Below are 17127 nucleotides of genomic sequence, written 5' to 3'. Positions count from 1 at the left end.
ATTTAAAAATGTTAAGGGGTGCCTGGGTGGTGTAGTCAGTTGGGCATCTGATTCTTGGTTTTGGCTCAGGTCATGATCTCAAGGGTAGTAGTAAGAGAGAGCCCAGCATCGGGCCCTTGCTCAGTACAGAGTCTGCTTGAGACTTTCCCTGTGCCCCAGATGCCATGTGCTTTCTCTCTCTCTCTCAAATAAATACATCTTTAAAAAAAAAAAAAAAAAATGTTAAGCTGATAAGGGAATAAATGAAGCAAGATAAGCCATTTATTAATTACTGTGGGTATATGATGGGTATATCATTTGATTATATCATTTTTTCTGCCTTAAATATGTTTGAAACTTTAAAGTTTTTGAAATGCCTCTTAATAGTTTTGTAACTTTTTATGCTGCCAAAGAAAGTGTGTTTGAAATATGATGTTTTACTATCTATTTTTTCTTCCTGATTCACTAATTCATTTTCCTTTTACTTATTTTTTAAAATTGGAATATCATTTTTTTTTTTTGAGAGAGAGAGACAGAGCACAGCACACACAGGTGTACCCACGAGCAGGGTTGGTTGAGGGGGGTTGCCAGGAGGAGAGACACTTTTTTTTTTTTTTTTAGATTTATTTATTTATTCATTCATTCATCAGAGACAGAGAGAGAGAGAGAGAGGGAGAGAGAGGCAGAAACATAGGCAGAGGGAGAAGCAGGCTCCATGCAGGGAGCCTGACATGGGACTCGATCCCGGGTCTCCAGGATCACACCATGGGCTGAAGGCAGCTCTAAACTGCTGAGCCATGTGGGCTACCCCAAAAGGAGAGACTCTTAAGCAGACTTCTTGGAGCTAGACATGGGGCTGATCTCACAACCTTGAGATTATGACCTGAGCTGGATATAAGAGTTGAATGCTCAACTGACAGAGCCACCCAATGCCCCTTTTTTTCCTTTTAATTTGCATCTCTTGAAATGCTAGAAAGGTGGAATTTTTTTTTAAAGATTGTATTTTTAAGTAATCTCTATACCTAATGTGGGATTTGAATGTAAAAACCCTGTTAACAAAGAGTCATAGGCTCTACCAACTAAACCAGCCAGACATCCCCTTTGCTTTTTCCTTTAAATTGTTTTTTTCCCCTGTGTTTAGATTTTATTTTTCTCCTCTAAGTTGAATGCTTTCTATAATTATTTTTCTATTTTTTATTTGATAATAATTTTTCATTTGAAAAAAATTTCCTGATTATAGTTTTGGCTTAATTTTTTAGCTTTTTATTAAAAAATTTTTTTAAATGATTTATTTAATTTTTTGGAGAGAATGTGAGCAGGATTGGGGCAGAGGGAGAGGGGAAAGAGAGAATCTGAAGCAGACTTTGTGCTGAGGGCAGAGCACCCACTTGGAGCACGATCTCACAACCCTGAGATGATGACCTGAGCCAGAAAGAGTTGGACTCTCAGTTCAGTGAGCCACCCAGGCACCCAATTTTATAGCTTTTTAAATGTTTTTTTTTTCTTTTAAAGATTTATTTATTTTAGAGAGAGAGAACATGAGCAGAGAGGGGGCAGAGGGAGAGAGAATCTCTATCAGACTCCTCGTTGAGTGCAGAGCCTAGTGTGGGTCTCCATCCCATGACCCTGAGATCATGACCTGAGCCGAAGTCGAGAGTTGGACACTAAGCCAACTGAGCCACCTAGGGAGTCCCAAATGTTGTGTTCTTATTGTAGTGTACCATAAATTACAGTGATTTTTCTGTGACCTATGAGTTTTTTTAAAGAGTATATTTAATCAAGAACTTGGTCTCCAGAGTCTGGAACTTGGGGTTGAATCTAGCTCTACCACTTATTTACTATGTTATATTGAGTAAAAAAATTAATTGCTCTTACATTTAACGTCCTATCTGTAAAATGGGGATATCATTTCCAATCCCTTAGCTTTCTTGTTTAGTTTACTTATTAATTTATTTTTAAAGATTTTATTTATTTATTTATTCCTGAGAGACACAGAGAGAGAGGCACAGACAATAGGCAGAGGGAGAAGTAAGCTCCATGCAGGAGCCTGATGCAGGAGTCAATCCTGGGACTCCAGGATCACACCCTGAGCCAAAGGCAGAGGCTTAAATGCTGAGCCACCCAGCATTTGTCCAGACGTCCCTCTTGTTTAGTTTAATATCTGGTTTGTGGTAGAACATAATGTTGGCTGTTGCCCTAAAGTGTTTTGTTCTTTGTTAAGAATTTCTAGTTTCATTTCACTGTTCTAGGGTACTTTGGCTTGTATTATAAATTTTTTGAAAAATAGACCTTTATTAAGATTTTCTTTGTGTTCTATAGTATACTTAGAACATATAAAATTCATGTAAGAATTTTATAATTCTCCCATGGGTGCTTGAAAAAAGAATATTATTTTGTGTATATGTATGGATTTTAAAATATCCACTTGTTTTAATGATATAAGTGGATATATATTTTTGAATATATGTAGCACTCTTAAATATTGTTTTAATTTTTAAAGATTTTTATTTATTTGAGAGACAATGAATGAGCACGAACGGGAGTAGGGTGGGTGAGGGAAAGAGAGAATTAAGACTCCTCATTGAGTAGGCAGCCTGAAGACTCGGGGCTCCATCCTAAAGACCCTGAGATAATGACCTAAGCCCAAGGCAGATGCTTAAACCCAAGCACCTCGGAATTTCTTAAATATTTATAGAATATTATGTTTCTTATGATAACTTTAATGGTTTTGGGTTGAGCACCTGAAAGAATGGTCGTGTCATTATGTGATTTGGAGACTACTAGGGAAGGAGTGGATTTGGGGAAAAGAACAAGATCTTAGAATGGAACATGTTACATAGATATTATTTTGATCCTTTATCTTTATATCCTTGCTTGTGATTTGTGTAATCTGCTGAGGACTGCCAGAGTTGCAGTAAAGTGCTTCTCCTGCAGTGGTCTGCTTTTTTCTCCTTCTGTCTTCTGTAGTGTTTGCTCTGTATATTTCAGTGCTTTTACTAAGCAGGTAAGCATTTATATGGAATGTAACTGCTTAAGTCAAATTTATCTTCTTGATCTTGTTACAGTGCTTTTAACTTATAGTCTGTTTTGCCTAATATTGTGATGCCTGCTTTCTTTTGGTTTGTTCTTATTTTTTTATATGTTTGTTCATCTTTTTACTTAACCTTTCTTAAAGAACTAAAACAAAGTGGTTTAGAAATAGTACATAAATGAGTTTTTATTTTTAACTTCTGTCAGTATTTTTTCCTTTAATAAATGTTTAATACATTTGTACTTACTGTCAGGACAGATAGCCTTGATATTTCTTTTTAAAGTTGGTAGACATTCTCACATATGCTAGCGAAAACTCAGGGAAAAAAAATATATGTATTTATATATTTATATATATTTTTTACAATCAGTTGAATGGTAAAAATAATCTTTGAGTCATAATCTTTTTTTCCTTTAAACTAGCTGGCTATTGATCTTTTGCCTCATAGCTAATGCTCATGAGCAGAAATTCAAAAGCAGGCTTACTTCTTGTTTTCTTTGTAGGTAATCTGTTTTCTTCTATCTCTGTGCTTATTAAGATTCTTAAATGTTTGAAACAGAAGTTTTTTTATTGCTATTTTTTTAAAATAATTTTTTTGGGGCAGCCCCAGTGGCGCAGCGGTTTAGCGCCGCCTGCAGCCTGGGGTGTGATCCTGGAGACCCAGGATCGAGTCCCACGTCAGGCTCCCTGCATGGAGCCTGCTTCTCCCTCTGCCTGTGTCTCTGCCTCTCTCTCTCTCTCTTTCTCTCTCTCTCTCTGAATAAATAAAAAATCTTTAGAAAAATATTTTTTTGGAAATTATTAAATTTATTAAGTTATTAAATTTTGGAAATTTTTAATTTTAAACTCTCCCTGAAATCCCATATTTGTTTCATCCAGTTTCCACAATTGTCAACATTTTATATTTGTTTCATTTTCCTTCCTGCCTCCAGTACATACATGTTCATACTCACTTCTGTTAGACCTTAAAAAAATATATTTTTTTAAAGTAGGCTCTGCACTTTGCCTGAAGCCCAACGTGGGGCCTGAACTCATGACCCCAAGGTCAAGACCTGAGCTGAGATCAACTTGGATACTCATCTGACTAAGTCACCCATGCACCCCTTAAAATTATTTTTATCGAAATATAATTAATATACAGTGATATGTTTTAGGTATACAATAGAATGATTCAGCATTTTTATACTTTATTCAATGTTTATCATAAGCATAGTCTTAATTCCCTTTATCTGTGTCATTCATTGCTCACCCACCTCTCCTCTGGCAACCACCATTATGTTCTCTGTATTTAAGAGTCTGGTTTTCTTTATTCAGTTGTTTTGTTTCTTAAATTCCACTTGTGAGGGACTGTGAGGGACACCTGGGTGGCTCAGCAGTTGAGCATCTACCTTCAGCTCAGGGCGTGATCCTGGGATCTGGATCAACTCCCAGATCTGGCTCCTTGCCGGGAGCCTATTTCTCCCTCTGCTTGTCTCTGTCTCTCTTACGTGAATAAGTAAATAAAATCTTAAAAAAAAAAAAAAATCCACATGTGCGTGAAATCATATGGCATTTATCTTTCCCTGACTGACTTGTTTCACATAGCGTTATACTGTCCATCCATTCCATCTATGTTGTTGTAGATTGCAAGATGTCACTATTTTTATGCCTAAATTCTATTCTGTATGTGTGTGTGGTTTGTATATGTACCACATGTTCTTTATTAATTCACTTATGGATGAACATTTGGGTTGCTTCTATATCTTGGCTGTTGTAAATAATGCTACAGTATGATAATGGAACAAAATAGACACATAGATAAATGGAACAAAACAGAGAGCCCACTTATAACTCATGCTTATATAATCAATTAATCTATGACAAAGGAGGCAAGGATATCATTGCTTCTAGGCTTTCTCAGTGGACTGTCCTCAATATATGTACTTACTGCTTCATTCCTTCTCTGTTCCCATCTGCTGCTTCCCACAGCTCATTGCTGTGGGATAATTTTCAGCCAGTGACTAGCTCTCTACCTTTTCTACTTGGGATTGCATGAGAAGTTAGATTTTTTTTTGCATATTTTTTTATTGGACTTCGGTTTGCCAACATATAGTACAACACCCAGTGCTCATCCTGTCAAGTGCCCCCCTGAGTGCTTGTCACCCAGTCACCCCATTCCCCCGCCCACCTCCCCTTCCACATCCCTTTGTTTGTTTCCTAGAGTTAGGAGTCTCTCATGGTTTGTCTCCCTCTCTAATTTTTCCCACTCAGTTCCCCTCCTTTCCCTTACAGTCCTTTTCACTATTTCTTATATTCCCCGTATGAGTGAAACTATATGATGATTGTCCTTCTCTGATTGACTTAACTTCAGCCAGCATAATACTGTCCAGTTCCATCCATGTCCAAGCAAATGGTGGGTATTTGTCGTTTCTAATGGCCGAGGAATATTCCATTGTATATATAGACCACATCTTCTTTATCCATTCATCTGTTGAAGGACATTGAGGCTCCTTCCACAGTTTGGCTATTGTGGACATTGCTGCTAGAAACATCAGGGTGCAGGTGTCTTGGCTTTTCACTGCATCTGTATCTTTGGGGTAAATCCCCAGCAGTGCAATTGCGGGGTCGTAGGGCAGTTCTATTTTTAACTCTTTGAGGAACCTCCACACAGTTTTCCAGAGTGGCAGTACCAGTTCACATTCCCACCAACAGTGCAAGAGGGTTCCCCTTTCTCCACATCCTTGCCAACATTTGTTATTTCCTGTCTTGTTAATTGTCACCATTCTCACTGGTGTGAGGTAGTATCTCATCGTGCTTTTGATTTGTATTTCCCTGATGGCAAGTGATGTGGAGCATTTTCTCATATGCTTGTTAGCCATGTGTATGTCTTCTTTGGGGAAATTTCTGTTCATGTCTTTTGCCCATTTCATGATTGGATTGTTTGTTTCCTTGCTGTTGAATTTAATAAGTTCTTTATAGATCTTGAATACTAGATCTTTATGTGAAAAGTTATTTGCAAATATCTTCTCCCATTCTGTAGGTTGCCTTTTAGTTTTGTTGACTGTTTCTTTTGCTGTGCAGAAGCTTTTTATCTTGATGAAGTCCCAGTACTTCATTTTTGCTTTTGTTTCCCTTGCCTTCATAGATATATCTTGGAAGAAGTTGCTGTGCCAAAGTTCAGAAATGTTGCCTGTGTTCCCCTCTAGGATTTTGATGGATTCTTGTCTCCCATTTAGATCTTTCATCCATTTTGAGTTTATCTTTGTGTATGGTGTAAGAGAATGGTCTAGTTTCATTCTTCTGCACATGGCTGTCCAATTTTCCCAGCATCATTTATGGAAGAGACTTTTTTCCAGTGGATAGTTTTTCCTGCTTTGTCGAATATTAGTTGACCATAGAGTTTAGGGCCCATTTCTGGGTTCCTGTTCTGTTCCATTGATCAATGTGTCTGTTTTTGTGCCAGTACCACACTGTCTTGATGACCACAGCTTTGTAGTACAACCTGAAATCCGGCATTGTGATGCCCCCGGCTCTAGTTTTCTTTTTCAATGTTCCCCTGGCTGTTCGGGGTCGTTTCTGATTCCACACAAAACTTAAGATGCTTTATTCCAACTCTCTGAAGAAAGTCCATGGTATTTTGATAAGGATTGCATTGAACATGTAAATTGCCCTGGGTAACATTGACATTTTCACAATATTAATTCTTCGAATCCATGAGCATGGAATATTTTTCCATCTTTTGTATCTTCCTCAGTTTCTTTCAGAAGTGTTCGCAGTTTTGGGGGTATAGATCCTTTATCTCTTTGGTTAGGTTTATTCCTAGATATCTTATGCAATTTTGGGTGCAATTGTAAATGGGATTGACTCCTTTATTTCTTTTTCTTCAGTCTCATTGTTAGTATATAGAAATGCCATTGATTTCTGGGCATTGATTTTGTATCCTGCCATTCTGCCGAATTTCTGTATGAGTTCTAGCAATCTTGGAATGGAGTCTTTTGTGTTTTCTATGTACAGTATCATGTCATCTGCGAGGAGGGAGAGTTTGACTTCTTTGCCAGTTTGAATGCTTTTTGTTTCTTTTTGTTGCCTGATTGCTGAAGGCTAGGACTTCTAGTACTATGTAGAATAGCAGTGGTGAGAGTGGACATCCCTGTCGTGTTCCTGATCTTAGGGGAAAGGCTCTCAGTGTTTCCCCATTGAGAATGATATTTGCTGTGGGCTTTTCATAGAAGGCTTTTAAGATGCTGAGGAATGTTCCCTCTATCCCTACACTCTGAAGAGTTTTGATCAAGAATGGATGTCAAATGCTTTCTCTGCATCTATTGAGAGGGTCATGTGGTTCTTGTTTTTTTTGTTGTTGTTGTTGTTGACATAATCTATTACGTTGATTGTTTTACAAGTGTTGAGCCAGCCATGCATCCCGGCGATAAATCCCACTTGGTCATGGTGAATAATCTTCTCAATGTATTGTTGGATCCTACTGGCTAGTATCTTGTTGAGAATTTTTGCATCTGTGGTCTTCAGGGATATTGGTCTATAATTCTCCCTTTTGGTGGGGTCTTTGTCTGGTTTTAGAATTAAGGTGATGCTGGCCTCATAAAAGGAGTTTGGAAGTATTCTGTCCCTTTCTATCTTTAGGAACAGCTTTAGTAGGATAGGTATGGTTTCTTCTTAAACGTTTGATAGAATTCCCCTGGGAAGCCATTGGGCCCTGGACTTTTGTGTCTTGGGAGGTTTTTGATGACTGCTTCAGTTTCCTCCCTGGTTATCGGTTTTTCATTCCTTCAGGTTTTCTGTTCCTTCTTCTTCCAGTTTTGGTAGTTTGTATTCCAGGAATATGTCCTTTTCTTCTAGATTGCCTAATTTATTGACATATAGCTGCTTATAATATGTTTTTAAAATCGTTTATAGGGGTCCCTGGGTGGCTTAGCGGTTTGGCCCTTGCCTTCGGCTCAGGGCATGATTCTGGAGTCCTGGGATTGAGTCCCACATCAGGTTCCCTACATGGAGCCTGGTTCTAGCTTCTCCCTCTACCTGTGTCTCTGTCTCTCTCATGAATAAATAAATAAAATATAAAAAAAAAACGTTTGTATTTCCTTGGTATTGGTTGTGATCTCTCCTTTTTCATTCGTGATTTTATTAATTTGAGTCTTTTTTCTTTTTAGTAAGGCTGGCTAAAGGTTTATCTATATTATTAATTCTTTCAAAGAACCAACTCCTGGTTTTGTTGATCTGTTCTACAGTTTTTCTGATCTCTATTTCATTGAGTTCAGCTTGAATCTTTATTAACCCTCTTCTTCTGCTTGGTGTAGGTTTTTTTTTTTTTTTTTTTTTTTGCTATTCTTTCTCTATTTCCTTCAGGTGCAAAGTTAGCTTGTGTATTTGAGTTTTTTCCAGTTTTTTGAGGGATGCGTAGTGTGATGTATTTACCTCTTAGGACTGCTTTTGCTGTATCCCAAAGATTTTGAATGGTTGTATCTTCATTTTCATTAGTTTCCATGAATCTTTTAAATTCTTCTCTAATTTCCTGGTTGACCCATTCATCTTTTAGCAGGAATCTTTAACCTCTACATGTTTGAGTTTCTTCCAAATTTCCTCTTGTGATTGAGTTCTAGTTTCAAAGCATTTTGTTCTGAAAATATGCAGGGGACAATCCGAATATTTTGGTTTCGGTTGAGACCTGATTTGTGACGCAGTATGTGGTCTATTCTGGAGAAAGTTCCATGTGCACTTGAGAAGAATGTGTCTTCAGTTGCATTCAGATGTAAAGTTCTGTAAATATCTCTGAAATCCATCTGGTCCAGTGTATCATTTAAAGCTCTTGTTTCTTTGGAGATGTTGTGCTTTGAAGATCTGTCATTTGCAGAAAGTGCTGTGTTGATGTCTCCTACTATTAGTGTATTAGTATCTAAGTATGTCTTTACTTTGGTTATTAGTTGATTGATATACTTGGCAGCTCCCACATTAGGGGCATAAATATTCATGACCATTAGGTCCTCTTGTTGGATATAGATCCTTTAAGTATGATATAGTGTCCCTCTTCATCTCTTACTACAGTTTTTGGGATCAACTTTAATTTATCTGATATGAGGATTGGTACCCCAGCTTTCTTTTGAGGACCATTTGAATGGTAAATGGTTCTCCAACCTTTCATTTTCAGGCTGTACCAATCTTTCATTTTCAGGCTGTAAGTGTCCTTAGGTCTAAAATGAGTCTCTTGTAGACAGCAAATAGATGGGTCTTGCTTCTTCATCCAGTCTGCATCTTTTGATGGGATCATTTAGTCCATTCACGTTCAGTTACTATTGAAAGATACGAATTTAGTATCATCGTAATACCTATTTAGTCCCTGTTTTTGTGGATTATTACTTTGGTCTTCCTTTCTTTTACAGAGTCCTCCTTAATATTTCTTGCATAGTTGTTCGGTGGTCACATATTCTTTCTGTTTCTGCCTATCTTGAAAGCTCTTTATCTCTCCTCCATTCTGAATGAGAGCCTTGCTGGATAGAGTATTCTTGGCTGCATGTTCTTCTCATTTAGGACCCTGAATATATCCTGCCAGACCTTTCTGGCCTGTCAGGTCTTTGGAGAGGTCTGTTGTTATTCTAATATTTCTTTCCATATAAGTTAGGGATTTCTTGTCTCTTACTGCTTTAAGGATTTTCTTTTTATCTTTGGAATTTACAAGTTTCACTATTAAATCTCGAGGTGTTGAATGGTTTTCATAGATTTTGGGGGGGGGGGGACTTCTCTGTCTCCTGGATCTGAATGCCTGTTTCCCTCCCCAGATTAGGGAAGTTCTCAGCTATGATTTGTTCAAATACACTTTCTGTCCCTCTGGGTGCTCTATGGAACCCCAGTTATATGTAGATTTTTCCTTTGAGGCTATCAGTTATTTCCTTTAACCTTTCCTCATGGTCTTTTAATTGTTTTTCTCTTTTTTTCTTTAGCCATCAACTTGTCTTCTGTGTCACTCACCTTATCTTCTACCTCAGTAACCCTCATCGTTAGGACCTCCAGTTTGGATTGCATCTCATTTAATTGATTTTTAATTTTGGCCTGATTAGATCTAAATTCTGCAGTCATGAAGTCTCTTGATTCCTTTAGGCTTTTTTCCAGAGCTACCAGTAGGTTTATAATTGTGCTTCTGAATTCGCTGACATTGAATTGTAATCCAAATTCTGTAACTCTGTGGGAGAGTACTGTTTCTGATTCTTTCTTTTGTGGTGAGTTCTTTTTAGTCATTTTGCTCAGTGCAGAGTGGCTGTATGAGTGGGCTGAGTCATGATTATTGGCCACGACCTAAGTAAATTTCACCCTAGATGATTCTGCCGAGGTTAGAGACCAGAAATTGAAAACAAAGATCAGAACGACATAAAACAAAAGGACCATTAAAGTGAAAAACAAATTTTAAAACAAAGCAGTAAAAAATAAAAGGCCAGGAATCGTAAAGAAGAGGAAAAAAAAGAAAAGCAAAGGAGAAAAAAAAAGAAGAAAAAAAGGGGGAGGGACTGGGAGATGGTGGTGGTGACGAAGTTGTAGTGGAGGGAGAATGTAGTCTACCTGAGGGGTTCTAGAGAGTAATCCTCTTATGTCTGAATATATTAAGTTCTGTATGTTAGAAGATGCTCAGTTCCAAATTTATATAAACCAGAAATACTTGTAGAGGGCCCCCACTTTGACCAACAAAACAAATGAGATAAAACGGGGGCAGAATGGGAATGAGGAATGTTACAGAATGAACCAGCACGGTACACCACTTGGTTCTGGGTGCATGCTGGTCATGTTTTAGAAGGTATTAACTTCTACCATTGTAGAGCAAAATGAGGCAGAGAAAACAAAAAACAAAACAAAACAAAAAAACATATCTTGTCTGTCTCCCAAAATTAAGTTGAGTATGTTGAAGGGAATCTAGAAGTGGAAAATATATCTAGGACCTGTAATTGTAGAAATATGAAAGGCAGAATCTTAAAAAGGAAGAGTTGCTAAACTATTGTAGTTAAGGTGGGGAAAGAAAAGGAAATTTACAGACTGACACAAAAACGAGTTGTACTTGAAAAAGGAAGAGGAAAAAAATAGGAGGGGTACCCTCTAGTTCTATATACTGTAAATCTGTCGACTTCCCCTGGAGCTTTCCCCCACTGCTCGGTCCAGAACTTGCTCTTCCCCTGTCCTTCCAGCTGGTCTTCTGGGGGAGGGGCTGCTGTGCTGGTTCTCAGGTGTGTGCACCTTGGGGGAGCTGCCCCCCTCCACCCGCCTGGTGCTGGGTTCAGTGGGAGATGTTTACCCCATGAGTCCCCTGTTCCCTGGCGCCCCCTCCCCACCCCAGACACAGGGTGACACCAGAAGGAACATCACCACTGGTGGGGGCCAGGTCCCCAGCCCTGGAGTCAGCTCCCCTAGTAACTACCGCAGTCTCCCAGTCCACACTGGCCTGGGTGCTCCTGGGTCAGTGTGGAGGGCACTGACCTGCACAGCTCGGGGCGCCCGGCAGCAAGAGCGTCTTCGCTGTCCTGGGCCCTCCCTGCCTTTGCCTGTCCCAGGGCGTCGGGGGGAAGCACAGGATCCTGGCTGTGTCCCCCCGGTGCCCTGGGATCCGGGGCCTGTGCTGCTGGCATCGTGCTCCCGGGGCTGCGGCTTCTTGTTAGAAGCGAAAACCCCTCTCTCTGTAGTGTTCCTGGTGTTCTCTCTTTAAATCTCAGGTTGAATTTGTAGGTGTTCAGGCTGGTTTGAAAGTTATCTAGGTGAGTTGGTGGGGGCACGTGAGTTGAGGACCCCCACTCCTGCCATCTTCCTATTTCCCCAGATTTTTTTTTTTTTTTGTAACAGTTTTATTGAGATATATGTTGAGATATCCGGATACCGTAAAATTTACCCATTTATGGTATATAATTCAATGGTGTGTAACCATCACCGCAATAAATTTTAGAACATTTTTATTATCCCCAGAAGAAACCCCATATTCTTTATCTTCAGCAGGCATCTTTTATTCCCTCCCTCTCATATCTTGTGTGCCTATGGCATCCAGTAATCTACTTTTAATTTCTATAGATCTATGTAAGATTTGCCTGTTCTGGATAGGGAAATTGGATTTTATGATCACTCAAGTTTCTTCTTACCCAGCAATTTTATAAAGTATGTAATTCAGCCATTTAATTTTTTTTTTTTTTTTTTTTTTTTTAGAGAGTGTGTGTGTATACATGAGTGGGGTGGGGAGGGGCAGAGGAAGAGAGAAAGAGAAAATCTTAAGCAGGCTCCATGCTCAGCACAGAGCCCAATGTGGGGCTCGAGTTTATGACCTAGAGATCATGACCTGAACTGAAATCAAGAGTTGGATGCTTAACTGACTGAGCCAGCCAACCAGGTGCCCCAGTTCAATAATTTTAAACAGTCTTTTGCTATCACAGACTCATTTAAAAATACAACAAAAGCTTAGACTTACTTTTTGGAAATGGATATTACATGTAAAATTGTATTAGAAATTTTAGGTCATTCATAGACATTAAGTGTTCCAGTGACATGTTGCTCCATAACAGACACCCAAAACTTAGTGGCTTGATTTATCTTTCATTGTTCTATAGGTTGATGTAGCTTAGTTGGGCAGTTCTCACTTGGGCTCTCTCATGCATTTATAGTTAAATGCAGGCTACTGAGGCTGGAGTCATTTGAAAGCTCAACTGGGTTGGAAGTCCAGGGTGACTTTTTTACTTACATATTTAGCACTTAGCTCGGTGGCTGGAACAGTTGAGGGCTGACCAACTATATCTTTTCTCCACATGGCCTTCTCCTGTGGTTAGCTTGGGTTTCTTCACAGTATGGCAATTTTGGGATGGTCTTCATATATGATGTCTATCTTTCTCCAGAGTGAAATTCCAAGAGATCCAGGTGGTACCTGCATATCTTTTTAGGACTTAGCCTTTGAAGTCCCAGAATGTTACTTCTGCTTGGTTTGTTAGTCAAGCAAGTCATTCAGATCGGAGATGCAAAGGAAAGGAGACTAGACTGTTTCTTGATAACATTTGTGCATAGGGAGAGAAAGAATTAATGGTAGCTATCTTTTTTAAGAATTTATTTATTCATTCATGAGAAACAGAAAGAGAGAGAGAGAGGCAGAGACAAAGGCAGAGGGAGAAGCAGGCTCCATTCAGGGAGCCCAATGTGGGACTCGATCCCAGCACTCTGGGATCACATGCTCTGAGCCAAAGGCAGACGCTCAACCGCTGAGCCACCCAGGCATCCCAATGGCAGCTATCTTTAGGTGCTATTTACAATACTAAAGTTGAAAACTCTGGCCTAATTGACACACTGCTAAATTTAGCATACTTGTACTATTTTAGAATTTGAAAGATCATATATTACATTATTAGCATGTCTATTCATTATTATACCCTACATTTTCGTGTTTCAAGTGACTTATTTCACCTGAAATCCAGAAAAGCTGCTTATTTTTTGTTATTTTTAAGTGTTAGATTCTTTCGACATGCACACGGACATGGTAGCAAAATCTAGAGAAATGTTACACTGTTTTTCATTAGCCTTTATTCTTCAGCAGTAAAAAGTAAAAGAAGTAATAACATGTATTGTCAGGTTAAATTTAATTAAATTACGTATATTTAAATTGACCAACTAACACACTTTAATTCAAGATGGAATTAGCAGCCTTGCCCATGATATATCATTTGTATTTTGCAGGTGACTCAAGTTTAAAACTGCCTCCTATAATATCAGAACATAAAATACATCACAAGTTAGGTAAGACTATTTCTGTCTTTTAGTATCTTCATATTATAAAACCTCTCTACTAAATAGGACTTAATTTTTCTCAAGCAGGGGCGACATGTTTGGATTGACAGATAAAACTATTTATTTTGTTTTCATGACTTTCATAAGTCATTACAGGCCAGTGATGTTCTTTGTTGTTCATTTATAAAGCCTGTGTTCCTCTCACTCCTGTATTAAGGAGCATGATTTCACCTAGGCTAAGAAGCTAGGGTGGAGAATTCTATAAAATATAACTGCTAAGCAGATGATATCCCTGAAAACTCCTGCTTTTATCCAGTTTACTTATAAACAAAGCAGTAGCTGGAATAAGTAGGCAAAGATGGGAGCTTGGGAACCCATGGAGAGGCCATGGAGAATTAAAATTCTGTGGTTCCCAATGAGATAGCTGCCAGTCAGGATTCATGGCACCTCTCAATTTTGTGGGATTGGAGTGACCTTTTATGTTTCTCTCAATTCCTGAGGTTGTGAATGCTCCTGCACTTGTACCGGAAGAGAACCACTAGAAGAGAAGCTCCTCAAATGGCTTCAACCAAAAACTCACATCTTATCAGTATTTTGTGGGCCCATATGAAGAAAGACCATTCTGACTTTTAGTACTTAATGCTTTCTTGGAGGGGAATGATAACTAGTCAGGAGTAAGCAGACAAATAAAAATGTTCCTGAGCAGGGGTTTTAGCAACTAAAGAGAGGAAAATCAAGCCTTATGCCTAAAAACAGTAGGCAACTGCTGGTAAGCTAGAATTTTTGCAGTAGGTTCTTAACAATTTTAATAATAAAAGAAAGATGATCATTTCAGAAATCATTTCAGTTATAGCATAGAAAACTTTCTGGTACTGAAAATCCTATTCTTTTGATTTAAAAAGTAGATGAAGTGAATGTAAAGGTAATCACTGTTATTTAGAGCTGAATTAGTAACTGGTGTTGATATGGAAGAAATTCCTCAGAGACAAAATACAGAAAGTTGGAAATCATGATGGGGAAAAAGGTTTACATGGAAATAATAAGTAGACAGCTGAGAAAACTTGCAAGTAATAGGATTGCCAGAAAAGAGAAACAGGTGGAGGAGAGAAAAGAGTTAAAAGAAGTATGTTAAAGAAAACTTCCCTAGATTAAGGATGGTTTGAATGCACAACTTTAATGACTAGCACTGTTATTCCATGTAAAATTGGAAGAATAAAATGACATCCATAGCCTTTTTAAGAAATGTGTTACAATTCAATAATCGTATACCTAGCCAAAATACTTTCCTTTCCAATTAGTGAGTTTATTTTGCAGAAAATGCAGAGATTCAGTGGACTCTAAATCCTCCGGGTAGAATACTTATGTGAGGTTTTCTAACCAAGTATATAAATCAAAACTGAGTCCAGATAGAGGAAACAGTGGTGAGGAATAATTCTTGTAATATATTGGTTAAATTTAAATAGTGTGTATTTGTTTTCTGTTGCTGTGTACTAAATTACCACAGTTCATTGGTTTAGACAACATACATTTATTTATCATCCATATTTTCTGTGGGTCAGAAGCCCAGGCACACATTAGCTGGGTCCTCTGTTCAGGAATATCACAGGCTTCAATCAAGTGTCAGCATGGGCTGTGGTCTCATCTGAGGTTTGAGATTGTATTCCAAGTTGATATGGATGTTAGAATTCAATTCCTTGCAATTGCGGGACTAAGGTACCTGTTTTCTTGATGGCTTTCAGCCATGGGCCATCAGCTTCTAAAAGCTACCTACAGTTCCTTGCCATATGACCTCTTCCATCACCTTGACTCTTCAGAGTCCGCAAGGAAAAATTCTCTCTGCTTCAGCTAGATGGTGTCTTATATGTATAATATCATATATATATAATCATGATGTGATCATAGGACTGATTCTCTGTCATTATTGCCGTATTCTGCAGATGAGAAGAAAGTCATAGTTCCCACATACATCTTGGGGGAGGGGGGATTATTACTCAAGGATGTGAATCATCACAAAATAAAAATGCAAAATTTTACATCATATATATAAATGTGGAAGGGAAGCAAAAATGTAGTGCTTTTTAAATGTGCTGGAACTTAAACAACCATCAACTTAATATAGACTTCTATATACATAGAATGTTATATGAACCTCATATTAATACTATAAATAAAAAACCTCTAATGGAAACAAAAAATAAAAAAGAACATAAGCATAACACTAAAGAAAGTCATCAAATCACATGAAAAAAAAAAACAGAGGCCACAAAAACAACTAGAAACAATGAAAAAAAGAGCAGTAAGTACATAACTATCAATAATTGCTTTAAATGTAAATGGACTGAATGCTCTGATCAAAAGACATGGATAAAAAACAAGACCCATCAATATGCTGTCTACAATAAACTCATTTTATACCTAATGACACATACAAATTGAAGCTGGTATCAAAAAAGACTCCGTGCAAATAGAGGTAAAAAAAAAAAAAAAAAAGCCAGGGTAGCAATAACTACATCAAACCAAAAATAACTTGAAAATAAAGACTACAAGAGACAGAGAAAGGAATTACATAATTATGAGGGATCAGTCCAACAAGAGGATATAACAGTTTTAAGTACAAATGCACCCAACATAGGAGCACTTAAATATATAAAGTAAATATTAACAGATACAAAGGGAGAAACTTAGAGTAAGAAAATAGCAGTAGACTTCAGGGGCACCTAGGTGGCTGAGTTGGTTAAGTGTCTGCCTTTGGCTGGGGTCATGATCCCAGGGGCCTGGGAATGAGCCCCATGTCAGGCTCCCTGCGCAGCAGGGAGTCTGTCTCTCGCTCTCCCTCTGCCCCTCCCCCTGCTTGTACTCACACTCTCTCTCTCAAATAAATAAAACCTTTAAAAAAACAGCAAAAGAGATCAACATCTTGCATCAATGAATATTTCATCTAGATGGAAAATCAATAAGGAAACAGTGGCTCTGAATGACACATTAGACCATCTGGATTTAATAGATTTATACAGAACATTCCATCTAAAACCAGCGGAATACACATTCAAGTACACATGAAACAATCACCAGAATAGATCAAGTTAGGCCACAAAACAAGTCTCAATAAATTCAAAAATATTAAAATCATATCAAGCATCTTAGGAAAGCAACAATAAAGATCACACTGGAAATACAGACTAAAAAAAAAAATACCAAAAAAAAAAAAAAAATCCATGAAACCGTGAGCTGGTTTTAAAAAAGATAAACAAGTTGATAAAACCTTTAGCCAGACCCATCAAGAAACAACAAGAAAACTCAAATAAAATTAGAAATGAAAAAAGTTACAACCAATACCATAGAAACACAAAATGTGGGACTCGATCCCGGGATTCCGGGATCAGGCCCTGGGTTGG

The 17127-nt window shown here is 38.1% G+C and overlaps 1 protein-coding gene across 6 annotated transcripts in view; it reads left to right on the top strand.

Moving 5' to 3' along the window:
• Positions 1 to 17127, top strand: part of CENPC (centromere protein C) — a 77937-nt gene that overhangs the window by 46742 nt on the left and 14068 nt on the right. For 4 of the 6 annotated variants that reach the window (XR_004815281.2, XR_004815282.2, XM_025435902.3 and 1 more), the window contains one exon: positions 13682 to 13741. The exons of the other annotated variants lie outside the window; for them this stretch is intronic. Coding sequence is in view for 2 of the 4 variants with exons in the window: in XM_025435902.3 (XP_025291687.3) it covers positions 13682 to 13741 (60 nt within the window). In the remaining 2 variants the exon portion in view is untranslated. The remainder of the gene's footprint in view (positions 1 to 13681; positions 13742 to 17127) is intronic. 6 annotated transcript variants of the gene reach the window in all.

The sequence above is a fragment of the Canis lupus genome, chromosome 13 (genome assembly GCF_003254725.2).
Source record: "Canis lupus dingo isolate Sandy chromosome 13, ASM325472v2, whole genome shotgun sequence".
In the NCBI taxonomy this organism is placed as follows: Eukaryota; Metazoa; Chordata; class Mammalia; order Carnivora; family Canidae; genus Canis; species Canis lupus.
This window is presented reverse-complemented; position numbering and strand designations above follow the sequence as displayed.